This window comes from Rhynchophorus ferrugineus, unplaced genomic scaffold, assembly GCF_030347505.1.
Source record: "Rhynchophorus ferrugineus isolate W39M unplaced genomic scaffold, kcgeb_rfMv2 rfM3, whole genome shotgun sequence".
Lineage (NCBI taxonomy): Eukaryota > Metazoa > Arthropoda > Insecta > Coleoptera > Curculionidae > Rhynchophorus > Rhynchophorus ferrugineus.
Window position 1 is genome coordinate 55,686,651 of NW_027472582.1, and position 20,685 is coordinate 55,707,335.

The window sequence follows — 20,685 nt, forward strand, 5'->3', positions numbered from 1 at the left end:
AATTCATCGAAATGATAATATCGATATTTTAGCAATGTTGAGAAATGAGAAATTAGGTTAGGTGATGATTATTAGATGGACTAAACTTTTATGGGAAATATTTTGTTATTGCATTAGGGTAAAAATTGAAAGAAAATCGGTAATTATGCAAGCGGAAATGCCATAATATGATTTAACTATGTGACATGTTGCAGATCTATGAAATTGCTTAAAAGTCCTAACTATCATGTTGGCTAAGCATTGTATTAAAAACTGAATAAACCAGAAAACTGGCAAAATGTAATAATCAGCAATGGACAATAACTTGAAAATTGTTAAAATCTTTTAGAAGTGAAAGTTTGATTTATTAAACATTCAATTTGGCCGTCAGCTCTTATATATTTAAAAATATTGTCGGGCATTGGCAGAATTTGAAACAAATTATAAATAATTCTTTTGACTGGAAAAATAGTACTAAATAAAAATATTTATTAATCAGGATAAGCCATTTGGTCATTCCGACCCAGTAAAACCAATCCATTTTATTGTATTATTATTATTATTATTGTTATGCTGAATTTAGATATACCTTTTCGAACATCGCTTTGGATGCCCTGTTATGGTATCTAGTGCAGAAAGGATTGAAAACAGCTCAGAGTATTATATAAGCAAAAAAGTAGGTACGGAACACCTTGCTTAAAGTTGGTTTAACATAAGTGTTGTATTGACTGTTAATGACCTCATTGCAATCCCTCAGCACTAATCATTTGGGTGAACAGGAAGACGTGAACTGGAAGATGTTCGAAATTTTAAAATCTTCCTATGTTGGTACCATATTGTAGATATTGCAAAATATAGTGCATTTATATAATGTCGTAAATACAGTTAATTTCGAAAAAAATTTATAATAGAATTGTTATGTTATATTTTTAAAATTAAGATATATTTAGTATCGAAAGTAAAAATGAAACTGATTTTATAATTGAGGATTTTATTACTTCTAATTAGTGTTAATAGAAATAGACAATATTCACCCAAGTAGGTTGTCAAACCAACTGAATCGAAAATCTCACCGTCAGTACATACCGAGGATCCTTGGTCGTATTTGTTTAATTAACACATCTTTGTCAACATACATCTAGACGATTACATAAAGAAAAACAATACTTCATATATAAAAGCCTCCTCGGGTATGTCATGTTTAGTGTGATCTCAAGCATCAAACACAATGAATTCCCTTCTTGTTTCTTTCATCGGTTTGCTCTGTGTAGCCGCTGTGCTTTCAGCACCAGCTGAAAACGAACCTGTCCCGATCGTTGCCCAGGAGAGCGACATTCAACCCGATGGTACCTTCAAATGGTCCTTTGAAACTGGAGATGGTGTTAAAGTTGAACAAACTGGCCAGCCCAAACAGGTTTGTAGTACATTGTTGTATTAAAATTTAAACTTTATACACGCTTTACCATTTTTGGCTGATCATTTTTACACAGTTTTCACGATTTTTGGATATGCTATATTGTATTGTACAGTTCAGTGGTTCTATATAATCGTTATAAATATCTTAAATATTGTTATCATCATCCAACGTTGTTCGTTAATGTCCACAAACTTTAATTGCAACATTATTTACAAACAGTGCTACAACGTTTCTACAGTTTACTGTTATATTTTTATACTTTATTTTTATGCATTTTATTGTATTTAATTTTATATTTTGTAAATTTCATTCTCCACATATAAAGTTTTATGTAATATATTTTGTATCCTTATGATTTTTTTTATAATAGTTCGTATATATTAAATATTAAAATATTTTTTATATTTAAAAATTCCCCTTTATTACATAATTAATACTAAATTTAATTTAATATGCAGTTTTGGATTCTAGTAAGTTCATCATTATATCATAAGTATATGCTTGAAAAAGAAATATTCATTGAAAAAAGACGACAAAAATATTTTCTTTTAAAAATTCTATCCATTTTTCGTTGATGATATTTACAGTCATATTTAATTGATATTTTAACAAGTATTTCTAAAGCTGCAATGTTTTTGTGGCGATATTAATTGTAACATTGTTGTTATTTATTAGTAATATATATTTGATTGTTTAATGGATAGTGATACTAATAAAACGTATTGTTGCTATTTATTTAAGATATTACCTATTATTTAACACGTCTGTTGTTTCATCATTAAAAAAACTGTATTGCTCCAAATAGGGTTTACAATATGTTAGTAAGACTGAAAAGTAACAGTAATGTTAAAATACGGCTTTTGTTAGTAGTATAATATATTGTATTTATCCCATAAAATTTTTATCACAACATTGATATATTGAGTTATATATTATATATTTTAAATTGCTTATTTAGATTAATATTTACTCAAATAAATTTGGTTTTTACGATCTTATATAATAAATTATATAGTTTAGTTTGCAGTATAAATTAAAATAATACTTAAAAATGAAAATGAAGCTAATTACGAAATATTCTTTATGTTTTTGTTTTCAATAGCACATTGACGAAAACCTATTTCGATTATACCGTGCCGTGGTATGTTGCGAAATCGTCATTATTTATCATCGATTTGACGTTTTATGATCCGGACAAAGAAAAATGTGTATTGACATCGATAATTATGTATGTGGCATGCTTGAAATGGTGTCGCTCAAGCAGTTAATGCGGCTTTTGTTGAAGCGCTTTTACCGGGGGGGTCTAGGGTCCTTAGTGGCAGCTATATAATGATGGCCTTACGGTTAGAAAACAGTGCATCTTATTTATGAAAATGTGCAAGATACGTTCAATCCTGTTGCTTATGTGGGGTGTGGTTCTCGGTGCTCCCATAGATGACCCCATTGCCATAGTGGCACAAGAAAGTGACTTGCAACCTGACGGTAGTTTTAGGTGGTCTTTTGAAACTGCCAATGGAATTAAACAGGAACAAACAGGACAACTAAAACAAGTCAGTTTTATTTATTTTCTTTTAACCTGATATCTTGATTAAAATCAAATTAAACTATATAGTTTTGTTTTCATTTTATTTGCGTCATGTCTTTATAAAGAAGGCTAGTGTTTTAGGCTTTATTCAATTATCTCTTAGAAATTTAATTTTGATCTGATTGAAATACCCTAAATATCTAATATTTTTATCTTAATGTTGTTATGATAATAAATAACCAATTTCACAATGTTATTTTGATTTTGTAAATGATTTGTGTATTTGATTTTTTTTCAAAACTGCTTTTTATATATACTACTACTATATATTTATTGAATCATTATTTCATTGATTAAAGTTGTTGAATATTGACGTTTCTATTTTAATCGTTTTTTGAATATAAGTGCATGTGTATAACATAATTTTTATCATAAGAGTATTTTTACTAGGTATTCTAGCATGTTATTTTAAGTATAGTAAATTTTAAAACCAAAAAATCAGTGGTATACTACGAATTTTTAATGCTTTATTTGTCGAATTTCATTGTATTGATGACATATAATAATAAATACATGAAATTTAATAATAAATGAATCTAATGTTTAGCTGGAATATTTCAGAAGGTATAATAATTTGTGAGTTTCATATATTGGATTGTTTTATACGATAAGATATTTCTAGAAACGGAAATAAGAAACGAACCTATAATTATTTAACGATATTTCGTTTGGATTTTTGGATATGCTATATTGTATTGTACAGCTCAGTGGCTCTATATAATCGTTATAAATATCTTAAATATTGTTGTCATCATCCACTGTTGTTCGTTAATGTCCACAAATTTAATTGCAACATTATTTGCAAACAATGTTACAACGTTTCTACAGTTTACTGTTATATTTTTATACTTTATTGTTAACTATTTTTATGCATTTTATTGTATTTAATTTTATATTTTGTAAATTTCATTCTCCACATATAACGTTTTCTGTAATATTTTTTGATTTACATCTTTAAGGCTGCCTTCTTTATGATTTTTTTTATAATAGTTCGTGTATATTAAATATTAAAATATTTTTTATATTTAAAAATTCCCCTTTATTACATAACTAATACTAAATTTAATTTAATATTCATTTTTGATTCTACTTCATCATTATATCATAAGTAATATGCTTGAAAAAGAAATATTCATTGAAAAAGGACGACAAAAATATTTTCACTTAAAAATTCTATCCTTTTTTTGCTGAAGACCTTTACAGTCATATTTAATTGACATTTCAATATATCAATACTTTATACATTCAATACTTTATACAATATAACCATACTTTTTATGATAAGAGTATTTTTAGTATTTCGAATTTCGAATAGCATTGTATTGATGACATATAATAATAAATACATGAAATTTAATAATAAATGAATCTAATGTTTAGCTAGAATATTTCAGAAGGTATAATAATTTGTGACTTTCATATACTAGATTGTTTTATACGATAAGATATTTCCAGAAACGGAAATAAAAAACGAACCTATATTATTTAACGATATTTCTTATATATAATATTCCCCAATTTCAATACAGTTTTTCCAGTGATACTCTAATTTATTGAATAAAATTACTTCGCTGTTTTTACAGAAGATAATAATTTTTGTATAATAGAAGCTAAGGAAGACTGAGTCTAGCAAATAAGCTGGATGTTAAAACAATATTCACTTTAATTCGTCTATTTCCGCGGAGATTTTTTATATAGTTTGACATTGATTTTTGACGATCTTTTATTTTTGATGATAATTTTGATTTTTTTCTTCTGAAAACGATATCTGTTTTTACGAGTTTCAGAGAACCATTGGCCCAAGTGATTAAATAATAATATGATTGTATTCTTTAAATAATTTCAATATACTATATGAAAAAATCCTTTTTGCATCTGAAATTGGACGGAAACACTTTCTTGGTTTATTTTTCAATGTAAATTCATTTCGGGGTCGAATAACCAGGTCTGATTTGGAATCATGATGTTAGAGTGTTATCTAAGTGATGAAATGGAATCTACAATTTTGTCTCATTGTTAGTGAATACGGCATACACCGTTTTTAAGATCGTCGAATTAAGTTTAATTTAATCATAAAATATTGTTTATGATTTAAGGAATGATGAAATATTAAAATGACGTCGAATTTTGCTGTGCTCTGTTATTGACGAATAAATGGTCCGCCACGAACTTATCAAATATAAAAAGAAGGGGTCATTTAAACTGTCCCTTATATTTTCAAAGTTAATTATTTTTCTTTATTGGGAAATAAACCTCTCATTGTTTTTGTTTATTATTTAGAAAAAGTTGTTTGCTTGTTGTACCTGTGTGAAATATTACGAACAATGAAAAATATAAAGATGAAAAATTGAATGTGGCGTGATACTAGTGTAACATATATAAAGCATTATTATAGCTAGTTAGTACTTAATAACACTTTTCTGTCTAACGTATTTCTGATTCAGTTCTGCTCAGTTATACCATTCACTGATTCAAACACATGATGATTTCAAGGAATAATGTTTGGCGTTTTCAGTGTTTTACACATATATTTTCAGATATTAGGATATATTTCATATTTGATCGTGTTAGAAACGAAGTCATTCGTTTAAGATGCAACAATCAATGTACAGTTGAGAAATAAATTTAGAGATGCATATTACAATAGTATGGACATGTCCATCGAATAAAAGGTGAACGATTTTTTTATATATTGCTGACAAAGTGAACAGCTCCGGAAAATACATGAATAAATAACATAAAAAGCGACCTGGAAAATAGTTGCGGTAATGCCCAGCAGTAGTGAGCTTTAGTGATGAATAATCAAGGTCCTGCGGTAACAAATGCAACGCATTGGCTGAGAAGTTGACGCGTTTCCCTAATGCCGTCTCTGGATTGATGATGACATATTTAGCAATATATGGTCCATTGCAAAGCTGTATATTTCAGTTTCACTTGGTTAAATTGCCAATGATCTTCAGTACAAAACATGGAAACCTCAAGAACCAATCAAAGTCAAATAAAACCCTCATAAGATTGAGTTTTATTCTTTGTTGTATTAAATATTCTGCCAAGGTTCCTAATTATTAAAAAATATTTCTCTTTTGCTGGAATACGTATAATCCTAGTGACCTCATATAAATTATGAGATTTTTTTCACAATTTGCTTACTAGAATATTTGATTAAGCTGCGGTCGGGAAGAAAATATCAAGCATATCTTTAATATAACATTTCTTAGAACGAGATCATTTATGAGGAAATATACTTAACGCAAATTAACAGTCACCTGACTTGAATAAATTACGCCGCTCGGTGACATAAACTACAATTGTGTCATCTTCGTAAATATGTTGTTTACACGAAAATAAGAATAACGCAATGTTTTCTATTGAACTGCGCACATATTGGGGACACACGGTAAATTATTGTTTGTGCTTCATTATTTATTGTAAAGTAATCATCCTTCGAACCTTGGTGCTAAACGTCCACAGCATCATCGCGTCGACTGAAAAAGAAAACGCTAAATTAATAGTGTTTAAATGTTTTTTTTTTGCTTGTCGTCTCCGAATTTATCGAAAATCCTTGGGTCGCGGCGCGTTTCGCAATCGTTTATTTTATTTAGAAAAATGATTAAAATACAATTTACATTTTAACGCGCTGACATTTCAAACGTTATTGAGAAAAGAGATATTTAGACTCTCTCGATGCGATATTTTGTTTTTGTAATATTAAGAAGAAAAAACACAAAATTGTTAATGAATATTTTTATAAACGACACTATTGTTTTAAAAGATCACATTAGGTATTTATTTAGTCATATACTATCATAGTGGAAATAATTTTTCATAGTATATAGGTCAATTTTAAATAATAAAATACTTTGTAAATAATATTAATTCCTGAAATACTATGAATATGTATTCATAGATGCCATATTAACATATTTATTAGTGTAACTTTATAGCGACAATTAATTATTTTAAATCCTAGGATAGAATTTGAACTGAAAAAATACATGAAAAATATATAACAAAAACATCCCAAGGGTTGGTTAACTTTTGGATATCAATTTAAAAAATGATCAATCTTCATGATAGTTGTATATTCTGTGCAAATCATTAACATCTATTGAATAATTTTTTATTATTTATTTTTATTAATTACATCTTACATTAGATATGATTAGTACAATTTTAATTTACAAATTAATTTATTACTACTGTTCTGTTCTACTTGCATTAATATACAAGAATGGCGAGTACGAGATTAATACATCACAATGCATTTCTCAAATTAAAATAAAACTAATCAACTTAAGCTAAAGTTATGAATACACTTATACACTAAACAAGTTTGGGTAGTTTGGTTCGCTTCAATCATCTGATTTCCTGCGTGTTGTCCGATAGCTCTATTGCTATTGAATAATTTAAGAATTATTTTTTAATATTTAATAATAAAAGTCAATTGTTAGCTCATCTTCTCAGCTGATAATAACATAGTGTTTATCTTTCAGCAATATTACTCATAATTATAAAAATATATAATAATGTTAATCATAAAAATAAAAAGTATAATACTAGACCTAATACTAGAAGTATTTGATGTGATATAGTATAAGTACCATTGTTTATTTAATATATTGTACGTTTATAGTTTATAGTCTTGTAATATTAATATATATGTGGAAATTATTCCTATTTTTTAAATATATTTTACGTATATTTCAAGGAAATTATAACGTTATGCTTGATTGTGAAGAAATATTAATCAGTTGCATTTTGGCATTCTATCGAAAACAACTTTTAAATACAATTAGTTCGTAATTAGATAAGATAATTAGTTAAGATGTTTTTTGATTTGGTTGGTACTGAAAACATATATTACATTGAGTGTTCAATAGTGAAATTACATTGAAACTTTTAATTTAATAGATTAGCATCCAGTAATAGGTTTATATTTTCATAATACTCTTTATGAAGAAGCGTTGCACTTACTGATGAGTATCATATTAATGTTATCATCATTAACGAACATGCTTTTGTTGGTGACACAGGTGGAATATTCTCTACTCATCGCAGTTGCCAATTGGCAATTATTCTGGTTTCCGATAATATTACTCTCCTCGTTTTTTAGGATATTGATTAAGGTTTAAGCATCGCGTTTAGTATGTTATTATATTAATTTAAATTCCTACTGACGATAAATACTACAAAGAATCAAGAAAAATAATTTGATGTTTTGTTAATAAAATGTTGTTTTTCAAATTTCTTGTGACGGTTATTTAATTAGAAAAATATATATTAATACTTTAAAACTATAGTTACCGTATCGTCTTTATTTACAGATTGATCAAGAAACTGCTGTAGTCCTGCAAGGATCCGCTTCTTGGACAGATAATGAAGGAAACCCCCATCAGCTCACCTACGTAGCTGATGAAAATGGTTATCAACCACAGAGCGCTGATATTCCTGTAGCTCCAGAGGTTCCTCCCGCAATCGCAAGGGCCTTGGAATATAACGCTGCTCATCCCGAACAAGATGGCGAACCACAAAGTCAATAAGTTGGAATGATTACGTTACTATGAAGCTTTAAATCATTTGTTATTATGAGTAACTTATGCCGTGTTTCGTTAAATATTGTAAATATAGTATAAATTGTGATTGAGAAATATTTTACATTGTATAATATCATATAATCAATAAATTGCTTTCTTCAAGTGATTATTCTTATTTTTGTATTAATAGATATTTAGGGTAAATGATGTGACTCAGTGAATGGAGGTAAAACGAAATGAAGCAGTAGTGTTTACATTATGTGACCGTTATTTATTGGCGATATAAGAAAAATGTTAAAAATACAAATAATAAAACGGATGGCAGCGGTGTTACCTGGTGACGAGGATTGGACAGTGGATGGTGGCATGTCTAAACCAAACGAGGGTTGAGCAATGAATGAATCGAAATACACTTCAATAATATCCCAGATAAACGTCTCGGGGTTACCGCCAGCTATTCGTTATCGGGTCCTAGTTGTCGCTGCTGCGCTGCACCCCGCCCGTGTTCAACATCTGGGATTATATTTATGGGTATTTTGTAGACCGTTATTCCATGATGTAAAATTCGACATGCCTCAAGGTCGCTACAGATATATGAACAACTTAGTAATGACAATTTAATAAAGTAGATAATAGGTTTTCTAATAAGATCGATCAAATTTTGACCAAATCTAGTGGCCGTGGTGGTGAAGCCACAGTTGTGAAATTTGGGGTTTCTAGTCACAAATTTTGGTGAAAAGTTACGGTGGTAATGAAAGCCTGGAGACTACTAAGTTATATGGTCAAAAATAATTATCAGTACTAGTTGGTAAGGAAATATGATTCAGCTGATTCAGTAACCAGTTACACTATACCCGTATGATGTAAACGAGAGGTCTAGAAAAACGTTGGACTAGTGGCAGAAGGAATGAAGGATGATACGAAGCAGTCAAATTGGAAACATTTAATAATGGGTGGCGCTGAGTATTCAGATGTAAGTAGATTTTGAATTAATTGCTATTATATTCAATTATAGACCAAAATAAATTATGGCCTTTGATCAGGTAACACTAAATATAAGATTTGGTGGCATGGCAATTGTCTTCACCTATATTAGATTAGGTATAAATGACAATCAAAGTCATAATCATATTATAAAACAGTATTTTTAAAATGTTTTTATGTAAAATTTTAAAAAAAGTGAATGCAGATATTATTATGTAACTGAAATAGCTGGATTAGAGGTTTGATTATTAATTTTTTCCCCATTATTTTTCCCCATAGTATATTCATATTCGTGTAAATCTTGACGACAGCTTCTTTATTGAACTATTTAATTTGTCATACCAATTAGCTAAAATTTATAAGTTTATTATAGTATGATTTATTTGGAAAGTGGTCCATATCTTATGACGGCCAAGAACACATGATTTATGTCAGATAGTGCAGTATCCAACTCGATGATTGATAACTAAAAATCTATTACAACAGCAAATTTTAAAGTGATAAAGTAGAACCTTAGAGCTGTTGAGCATTGTTTCTAGAAAAATGCATGTCCAGAAAAATATAAAGAATCAATTTATCGAAGCTAAAATTACTTTCAGAATTAGGAGCATATTATATAAGCACTAATTGTTCGTTATCATTATTAGGGGTACGGTTGTTGATGGGATAATCAAGACTTTATTGAATTGCTTGAAAACTAATTCATAATTAAAAAATTTAAATAATTTGAAAATTAATTAATGTTTCAACATATTTGGAACTGATACATTACGATAGAGCTTTGGTATGAATATATTACAGAAATTAGATATACAGTTTTCAAGGCGACAGGACGGTTTTCCTACTATTGCGATAGTCGGGGGTTCAAATCTTGCTGGTTCATTACTGTTAATATATTCTCGGATGATCTCTAAGTTAGTAACTCGCCAGTCGGTAGACTTAATACCGAAGACCGTGGTTTGGAGCTCAACGTTAAACAGTACGTCCAGTCCGTAGAAACCCTACTCGGAAAAACGCAAACTTTGAAATATAAAAAAATTCTAATAAGAATAAGTAATAAGTAACTATATAGAAATTTCCAGTGCAATATAATATAACATACTATATTTTGTGAGATTCTTAAAACTAATTTAGAGTTCTATTAAAATTATATAGATGTGCATTCTGTAAAAAAAAACTCTTTTTGTTTACTACAACTGTCTTCTCCACCGTAGAGTTTGAATATCATTCATAATTTAATTTATTTAGAGTGTTCTATTGTGCCCGTTGTATGTGTGATTTTGGAATTTTTTACTGAATAAAGAATTTGTCTTAAATTTTGCATTACGAATATTATTTTGTTGCTGAATATGTTGCAGGAGGTACGAATTGATTCGTTTAACATATATGATTTTAGCTCCTTTAGTTGCGTAGAAAATTTTTTTTTTTCTGGCATGTTGCATATTAACATTTAAATTAACTTGTTGAAATGTATATTATATATTATCAATTATATTGCATGATTGTTAAGTAAAGGTAAAATGGAAATATTGAATAAACAATATCACGACTTTACCATTTTCTGTCCAATTATAAAATATTAATAATTGAAAATCTCCTTAAATTAATTTTATGGAATAAGTGAATATAATAAAATTTTGTTGTTGCTCACTTAATAGCATTGTGTAAATAAATTAAGTTGGAATATCAATTAGCTGTTTTATTTATTAAGTGCTTTTTCACATTAAAAAGGTATATATTGAGAAAAATTCCTGCAATACATATTATTCAAAATATTTGCCATAATCCAATATGAAGATATCGCGTCGATAGAACGATGTTGGTGTGACAGCAATCTAATCATCGATCCATTTTCGCACTTCTTCAGCAATTCGAGATCGTTTGTCAGAAGGTTTATATCTGGTGACTATGCTGGGTATACCCATACGAGCTGCAATATTTAATGGAAAGTATATCCTTTGCAACTCTTACCACGTATGACACGTATTGCTTTTGTAATTTTGATTTTTTAAACAATACGTTAACATCTACAGTAATAGTTTAATTCGATTTTAGTAGCTTGTAATACAACTACATTTTTTTGATCCTACTATATGCACAGTAAGATATGATAAACCTTTTGTCATCGTCAGTAACAATACGTCATAGAATATTCTTGATTACCAAGCAATGCATACTACTAAACCAACTTTTTTGGTCTTGACACTTTTTTATTACTATTAGTTGTTCCATAATCTGTTTAGAGGCTAATAGGTATTTGTTATGTATATTTTATACGTACGTGGCATGTAGAAAATCACTTTGTTAAGTGATCTCCTATAAAATACTATTTCAATTAATTAGTCTTATTCTAAAGCTTATTCTGTAGCTTCTATATGTCCAATAATCAGATCGGATGTTGTTAGACGTTTTAGTCCACGCTCTTCAGTCACTTCTCATATTTAGCTGATTAGCGAGTACACTGATACTCTTTCGAACTACTTCACACAAACATGTTGAATTGATATTGTTATTGGTTCTAGATGAATATCGAGATACGGAGCATCGGCAATGGCACGCAACACTTTTTTTTGGAACCGTTTAATACATTTGGTAAAGTTTAAGTCCAAGTTGTTTCCGTTTGGCGAGTATGAGCTTCTTCCAAGTTAGGCGTAGATCTAGCTGCATACCAAGATATTTAGCTTATTTATTTTTCAAAGTCTGTTTTGCGGAAGTTAATAATTATTGATATAGACTGGTGGACGTTCTTTTAAAGAACTTAAAAGTTTGGTTAGATGGATGGATTTTGTTTCATTAGCCATCTTTTCAGCCATATTTGTATTTGATTTAGGTGTGTTTTTAGGTTAATTGATGTTATGGCTGGATCTTCATGAGAGGCCAAGGCTGCCGTTATAGGATAACACTGGTTATTTTTGTTGTAGGTAGGTCCTCTGTTTACAGAAGATGTAGTACTGGACCTAGCACGCTACCTTATTGAACTCCAGAATATATTGCATGTATTTCGATAAATTCATCGCTTTGTTTTACGGTAAAATGACGATCTGTCAGGTAAGATTTTACTTAGACCTGCTCATAATGCGGATGAGGGAGAAGTTTCTTCATTTTAACTTGCAATCCCGTATGCCATACTTTATCAAAGGCCTGGGGTATGTCGAGGAATGCGGCTGAACAATATTTTTTGGCGTTTAAGTCGATATTTATTTTGTTAACAAGTCTATGCACTTGTTCTATTGTTCCATGCAGATGAGCATTATCATATTTTTAAATTATTTGATGGGCTTCGAAAGTAGACTTTTTCAACCGAAACTGTTCCATAATTAGGACCTATATTAATTGAATAACTCAGTAATACTAAAGAGAAAACGATTTACATTGTGGTTATTTTATGTAAAGAATATTATAGTTTATATAAAAAAATAAAATAATATTGAATGATGACACTAATGTTATTTTATGATTAAGATTTTTACGATAGATATAAAATAACTATAGATGTACAAATTCTTTTTGTGTCCAATAGATATCGAAAGCATTGTGTCAGATATTATATCGTCGGATAATATTTATAGGTTTATTAAAAATAATAATAGCCAATAGTCTGCGGTTTTAAAACATTTATTTTTATACGCCTTCACATTTTATTCTTCTGGTTGAGGATGGGCAGCAATCCATGCCAAAGACCTTGCGATGGCAGCGGGGATCTCAGGAGCTACTGGGATATCAGCACTTTGGGGTTGATATCCATTTTCATCAGCTACATATGTCAACTGATGGCTTCCACCTTCTGGGTCAGTCCAAGATGCAGATCCTTGAACAGCCTCTCCTTCCCCATCACCAATTTGTTTCAGTTGACCAGATTGTTGCTGAGCTGTACCATCTCCGGATTGGTAACTCCACTCGAAGGTACCATCTGGACTGACGTCACCGCTCTGCGAAACGATGGGTACTTCTTCTGCACCGAAAACGGTAGCAATGAGACCAATGAAGAGAACTGTTTTGAGAAACATTTTTTTTACTTTGAACCGATCAGAGTCTGAAAGATTACTAAAACCTTTAGACATTTTCGACCTTTTTATATGGATTATTATCGGTTTGGATAAATACCAAGGTTTAGTTTAAAATAAAAAAACAGTTTCAAACGCAAATTTTTTGATGTGGAATTAAGATGCAACATATTAAAATCAATGTCTTATTGAAATTCCATGTATTTAAAATTTTAAATTAATTTTTTTTTCAAATAAAACCGATCATCATAATCAGTATTATTAATTATTGATAGTAGTTTTGTTAGCTAATTATATATTTAATACCTAAAGTATCTATATTGTTTTATTATTTTAAATTAGTAATTAGGAAATCAATTAGCTTGGTACCGTTGGTATTAATCTATGCACTAACATTAACAGATAATATTATTTTCACAAACGTTAGAAATTGTTTGTATGTGTTTATTAATTATTATTTAAATGTTATGATATGTAATGATATTAATGTGTAATATGGCAATATGGATCAGTCGTGTATTTCTTCATATTGTAAGAACTTACTTCTTTAAAGCTATAGAAAAATATTAAGAAAACAAATTTACCTTATCAGAAAAAAAAATCAATATAGTTTTATAATGATTGTTATGATATGATGAATGTTTTATAATAATGGGGGAGAGAAAAAGTTAACATCAAGAATGTTGAAAGACCTGCTTTGAATGAAGATATATTGCTCTGGGAATGTACATCTAAGAGATGATTAGAATTGGGTCTCCTTGGTGAACAAAAGGGATTTACAAAGTTTTCATGTTTTATATATGAGTACGGACAAAAGTACAGCAAATAATCAACATTGGTTCTAAAAACACTGCCTCGTCAGAAATCAGAAGCTAAACTGAAAAAAGGTATTATGGTTGAGTCTGATAAATTGCTCTGATGAGTGTAAAGAAAAAGATGGCTTGGATGCCAAGTTTTTAGGTAATATGAAAGCCTCATACAAAAATTTTATCGTAGCTAATACAATAGGCAAGTTTAAAAATGATGGCTATTTGATGAGCTTTAAACCATCTTGGCTTTTTTCTTCAAAATATGAGTGAAGAGCAACGGGAATAGTTTCATCAGGATATAAAGGAGATTAAGAAATGATAACAGCAATGATGGAATAACAACATATGATAGAATGCATGATGGGTGTCACAGAGAACAAGAAACTGCATTGCATAGGAGAAAAAGCTATGAAAAAAATAGGCGACTAATATTCGCATAATAATTTAATGATATGCTTGTTTATATTATGTCCATGTCCATCTAGTGGATGATTGTTTGTTTATAGACAAGAATGCCAGTTTTGCCAAGGAATAACAATATCATTTATATAAAAATCAGATTGAGTAAGGTTGGCTACTTTCGGAGATTATTTTAGTTAAGTTAGTCATTTAGTACTGCACGTGAAGTTAGTTCATAGACTTTTATAATTTTGCATTCTATTTTATTTAATTCATATTAGATTTATATTTATCACTCTTACCACTCTCACTTAATAAATATATGAATAATTTATGAAAAAAGTAATATTGTTTTGAGTGATATTGATATGATAGCGTAAAATCTTCTTAGTAAGAGAAAGTAATGCGTAACATAATGAAAATTGTAAAAACACGAAGCGCTGTTAGATTTTTACACCCATTTAATTGAAAGTACTCTCCATAAAAATAGTACAATTATTTAATTAATTACAATTTAGTTAATAATATTTTCAATCGTATTAACAACAGCTTGCGTTTAAACTAAGAGAAAAATGTGTTTTCTGTATTTTATAAATGATATCTTATGCAATCAATGTTGAGGTTTTCCATAGAGCGTCTCTGTAAAATAATTATGGAAACAGCTAATGATTCTCACAGTTAATGTGATTTTCAAAGCATCATATAGAAAATAAAAAGGGCATTTAACTAATTAAAGTTGTTTTATTTAATATTTTTTACAAATAATTGTTGATATCCTATTCTTCTGGTTGAGGGTGAGCTGCAATCCAAGCTAGAGATCTTGCAATGGCGGCTGGGATTTCTGGGGCCACTGGAATATCGGCACTCTGAGGCTGGTATCCGTTTTCATCGGCCACGTAAGTCAGTTGATGGCTTCCTCCTTCGGGGTCAGTCCAAGAAGCAGAGCCTTGAACAGCTTCACCGGCTCCATCTCCAATTGCTTTCAACTGGCCAGATTGCTGCTGAGCTGTACCATCACCAGACTGGTAACTCCATTCGAAAGTGCCATCGGGGCTGACATCGCTGCTCTGCGAAAGAATGGGTACTTCTTCCTCACCAAACACAGCCGCAAAGAGACCAATAAAAACCACGACTTTGATAAACATGTTGCTTATTGTAACTGTTAAAAAACTGAAAGGTTACTAAATTTTTCAGATTTTTGCATCGTTTTTATATCAAATGATTATTAGTTAGGATTAAATATCAAGGTTTTAATCAATGTTTTAGACGAAAAATATTTTAATTCCGAATTAACATGCAATTATTATAATCATAACCAAATGCTATTTAGAGATTATTTTTTTATTAACAATAAAGATGATAATAATGCTATTCCACAAGTGACTAGAATAATTTAGAATATTGCAAAGTTATTTTCAGGTGGCATAGTTATTTTGCGTTGGAAATATTTATAGTTTTGAACCAAGATAGAGTTAATTCAATTTTTGCCTTCTTTTGTAAGAAGTGAAGAGTCAGGTTATAATCGGAATAAATGATACTCGATAATAGAAATCTCTGATGAATACGACTTTCGGGCTTTTTAGTTCTCTATTTAAGTATATTCATATAAATCTTCACCAGTATTTCAAAATGCGACTGGGTTTTTTGATGCTACAAAATAACTTAATTTAATCTTTAGTTCTACAATGACGTTGTGTAACCAGGTCTTAAGTCAATTTTACTTCATTTAGTTCGGTTTGAACTTCCACATCATTATTTTCGATCAGCCAGTACGTTTTTGGTTTACACTAAGCTTTAGGTGTCATTATTGACAGTTTATTCTAATTTTACTGACACAAGCTTTTCTCATGCGGGCACATTTACTTGTCCATTGTAATATTTAAAAAATACCTGCATAATTTATTGAATAAATATCTAACGCTAAAAAGAGAATAATAATATATTTTTAATAAAAAAATTGAACCGACTTCAAAAAAATAAATAAGGAACTCACTAAAAATTGAAAAATAATCAAATTTATATTTTTAACACAGAAAATTTTTTTTAAAAATAAAATATGTACATAATAATCGTTGTAACAACTAAATAAAAATAAGCAAAAACCTTGGTTCACTTACCTACTACTCGTATTTTTATTCTACTATATGTACATAATTTAGCTTAATACCTACCCAAACCTATTTATCTATTAACTGTATTATTTTAACTATTATGAACTGATGAGTTTGAAATCGGTGCCGAGCACGAACAACAGAAAAATAATGATATAAATTTGTGACAAAAAAACAAAACAAATCTAATTTGTTGCTCGGCGCCGACTTGAACGTGATCAGTATTCAGATTATTATAGTAACAATCTGAAAAAATAATTAGTAATTTTGTGTAAACTTAAATTACTACACACGTAAAACTATAGATTTTCCTGTTACAATCTCTAATTGGAACTCCAAATAATGTGTTTACTCCAATACCACACTACATTAACTAAAAAGGTTTGGTTTTCGTGGGTCGTTTTGCAGAATACGTATTAGGAAAAAGTTGGATTAATTAGGTTGTGAAGAGCAATGTGTCCAGAGACCGCTGAATTATGTCTAAATTGTTATTCTTGGTGTAACCCCATATCTGAATGGAATATGTCCATATGGTCTTAATTTGTTTAAATAGAAGTATTATTATTTTCAGAGGATAGAATTTCTTTCAAATAGTTAAGAAGTGTTTCTAATTTAATATCAGTTTTTCTTTCTTTTTCATGCTTTTGAGCTTTCCAGCGTAGCCTAGGGGCCAAAGTCATTCTCAGATATTTAGCTGTATTAGCATAAATACTTGCATATTACTATTCTAAGAGATGTTCCGCTATTTTAGGTATTCCATATCTTAGATAAACGTGTTAGTTTAAATTGAGCACTAATTAAATGGGTAAATTTTTGTATTGCACTTTTTTGCACTAGTAAGTTTAATATCATCATATTTTATGACAATATTGCTAGATTTTACGCGAACCCGGGTTACCAAACTAACAGTGCCAGATCTGGTCCCTGTCGCGGTACCAGTACAACTGTTTGTACTAATCCGTACTTACCCTTCAAGAGGGTGGGACGCCTCCATATTGGGTAAGGGGTATCTACCCAATACATGGGTAGACTATAACACGGCCAGACTGAAAAAATTATATATTATGCAACATCTCTTAGAACACTAGAATGTGTTCAGCATATTGTTAAGTAGTTGGAAGACTCTAATTTCGCTGCATAAATCTACTGTCTTCTGGTTATTGTTGTCATTTGTGGAGGAGAAGTGGAGGGAGTTCTCAATAATCACATATACAGAATTAGTACTTTATGCCTAGAATATTATAACTAGCATACATTGACTACCTTGCGTGTGACTCAGGGTTCAGAAATGTTCGGATTTACTACTCAACATACTAATGTCTTGGTCTACGACAATCACACACACATTTTAGTGCTCTACACTAAGATGCAATAATAAAAAATAGGATGCAAGCATAAATTTGATTTAGGTGTGCAATGTTCAAATTACAACTCAACTACTCAGCGTCTGGATTTACGGATCAACATATCAACTTGCAGATTTGAGACGGTTACACACACATGTGAGTACTCTACGTCTAGGATGCCATACCTAGCATATATTTATTTCAGAGTTAAGAGTTTGTTGATTCCTGAAAAGTAATTGTGAGGTTTTTTTCTGCAGATCTGCTAGTCTATTGTATATTACTTCTTGCCCATGTAACGATAACATTTTTAAATTTAATTTGGGTTAACATTTTCAATTGGTGGGTTCTCTAGTATCGGTATATATACCTTTTTGGTTCTTTCAAAACTTAAATTACTCAGTTAGTTACACATTGTTAAATCTAATTTCACGTAAAATTCTTCTTAGTTTTCTTTTGCGGTAATAATTTCCATTTTTTTAGGAAAACATTTTAATGAATATTTTAATAGCTGACTTCAAAGTCCTTTATTTAATGATTTCTCTAAGAACTCACATTATCATTGGTTGACGCGTTTGTCTTAACATAGCTTTTCTTTATATTTATAAGCAAATAAATAAGTTGAATACCGTCGAGACAAGAGTTTTGGAGGACATTTTACTGAAAAGTCAAAAAATGAAAGAACTGGTAACTAAGTATCTATCTGAGGATTAGTCAACCACTAAATAGTAAATTTTGGAAGACATTTTATAGGAATTTTATTGTATTAAAGCTTATTTAATTAATTCTCTACGTTGAATTTTCGTATTATTTATTATATTTGTAAATTTTTACATAGCATTTGGCTTTATATGTTTGTCAAGTTTTTCATGCTTATTTCTCGATCTACTGTGAATAAAATAATGATTCCCTTGTTTTAAAATTATATAATTTATGAATATCGCTTTCATCATCGGTCGGTATTATTTTATTTTTTTAATAAATACTTAGAATTAATTAATTCGATATCGAATTTGAATAATATAATACATGTTGCATCTTAATTCAGCCTTAAAATGCGTATAAAAATCAAATTAAGTAAATTGCGTTTAAAAACGACAAAATCCTTGATATTTTCTAAAATCGATATAAAAGCTTCCAATTTCTCAAAAAATTATCAGAAATCTCTCAGACCTTAGGCGAGTGATATTAACAATAATGCATCTCAAAGTAGTGGTCTTCGTTGGTCTCATTGCTGCCGTTTTCGGTGGAGAAGAAGTGCCAATTGTTTCACAGAGTGGCGACGTCAGTCCAGACGGTACCTTCGAATGGAGTTACCAATCCGGAGATGGTACAGCTCAACAACAATCTGGCCAATTGAAACAAATTGGCGAGGAAGCAGGTGAAGCCGTCCAGGGTTCAGCTTCCTGGACTGACCCAGAAGGTGGAAGTCATCAATTGACTTACGTGGCTGACGAGAATGGATACCAACCCCAAAGTGCTGACATTCCTGTAGCTCCTGAAATCCCAGCTGCTATTGCTAGGTCTTTGGCATGGATTGCTGCCCATCCTCAACCAGAAGAATAAATTGTATATATAATGATGTATATACAATGATGTATATAAAAATAATAAAATAGCATAATGTATAAACGGATTTTTTAACTCATAAATATTCATTTTTATATTTTATTTAATTTCGGAATTACAGATGACTCCAACAGTCAATTCCAGCAAACCAGCTGTTGTAAAGTGTTCATTCCAGTACAGTTTGTTTGATTAAAGAGTATATAACTATAACTTTATTATATCTGTTGGACTTTATGTTAAAAAAGTGTTTTTTGCGAAGAGTTTTAGTTCACCATTTTAACAGGAGATTAGTACCACCAAAGGTCGTCTTGTTTTAGTGAAAGTATATGAAGAGTATGTTTTAGCTAAACAAATTTTATCGAAAGTGTTTTGCGCGTTTTAAAAGTGGTAATTACGAATAGCCAATACATTAGTGATGAAGGATTGTTTGATCAAAATTTCAAGTATCAATTATTTCAAGAAGTATCTAAATAATTAGGTGTAAACGAAGGAAAAAAAATCGAGTCTCTTATGAATTTCAACCCAGTGATATGAAAAGGTGTATTTTAATTCGGCTGATTCATGAATTTCATCTATAGAATGGCAGTCAGTTCGATATCACATTCGTCTTTTTATTGAAAGATGGGTAAAAGTCAATATTTTTAATAACAATGTTATTTAATTTCATTAAAGCTGCTTTAGAATGAAAATTTGTTATAGAATTTCAATCTTGATTATTGACAAATAAATTTGAAATCCATGCAAAAATATTTTGTGATAAATGTTTGCTATATGTGACTTTAAATGAATAAATCTAATGTATAGTTTTAAGAACTAAAGATCATCAAGAAATAAATAAATAACTTTTTCAAATAAAGTCAAATTTAAACCTAATTTTAAGGGTTTAGTGAAAATACGTTTGGTTTTCTAATGAGGTTTTGAAAAACGTGTTTAAAGTTACAAAATGTGATT

General features: G+C 29.7%; 1 protein-coding gene and 3 pseudogenes across 4 annotated transcripts; 2 read left to right on the plus strand and 2 right to left on the minus strand.

Moving 5' to 3' along the window:
* Positions 1-1,160: 1,160 nt before the first annotated feature.
* LOC143194181 (endocuticle structural glycoprotein ABD-4) lies at positions 1,161-8,681 on the plus strand. Of its 2 annotated transcripts, none has more exons than XM_076400784.1 (2): positions 1,161-1,393; positions 8,306-8,681. In XM_076400784.1, the coding sequence occupies exons 1-2, from the start codon at positions 1,208-1,210 to the stop codon at positions 8,519-8,521; spliced, it is 402 nt and encodes a 133-aa protein (XP_076256899.1). In that variant the 5' UTR covers positions 1,161-1,207; the 3' UTR covers positions 8,522-8,681. The 2 variants fall into 2 exon arrangements, with proteins under 2 accessions (XP_076256899.1, XP_076256900.1); XM_076400785.1 differs by lacking the exon at positions 1,161-1,393 and adding an exon at positions 2,663-2,946.
* Positions 8,682-13,098: 4,417 nt separating this feature from the next.
* On the minus strand, positions 13,099-13,548 carry LOC143194182 (endocuticle structural glycoprotein SgAbd-2 pseudogene; annotated as a pseudogene). The gene has a single exon (XR_013005204.1). The product of XR_013005204.1 is annotated as an endocuticle structural glycoprotein SgAbd-2 pseudogene (transcript).
* A 1,884-nt stretch (positions 13,549-15,432) lies between these two features.
* On the minus strand, positions 15,433-15,898 carry LOC143194183 (endocuticle structural glycoprotein SgAbd-2 pseudogene; annotated as a pseudogene). Its single transcript, XR_013005205.1, has one exon. The product of XR_013005205.1 is annotated as an endocuticle structural glycoprotein SgAbd-2 pseudogene (transcript).
* A 3,464-nt stretch (positions 15,899-19,362) lies between these two features.
* On the plus strand, positions 19,363-19,731 carry LOC143193684 (endocuticle structural glycoprotein SgAbd-3 pseudogene; annotated as a pseudogene).
* Positions 19,732-20,685: the final 954 nt, after the last annotated feature.

What these genes read in the sequence shown, in the direction of transcription:
- LOC143194181 (XM_076400784.1), top strand. Translation starts at nt 1,208, where the DNA reads ATGAATTCCCTTCTTGTTTCTTTCATCGGTTTGCTCTGTGTAGCCGCT. An exon ending in AAACTGGCCAGCCCAAACAG is followed by an intron (nt 1,394 to 8,305) that starts GTTTGTAGTACA and finishes CTTTATTTACAG; the next exon opens with ATTGATCAAGAAACTGCTGT.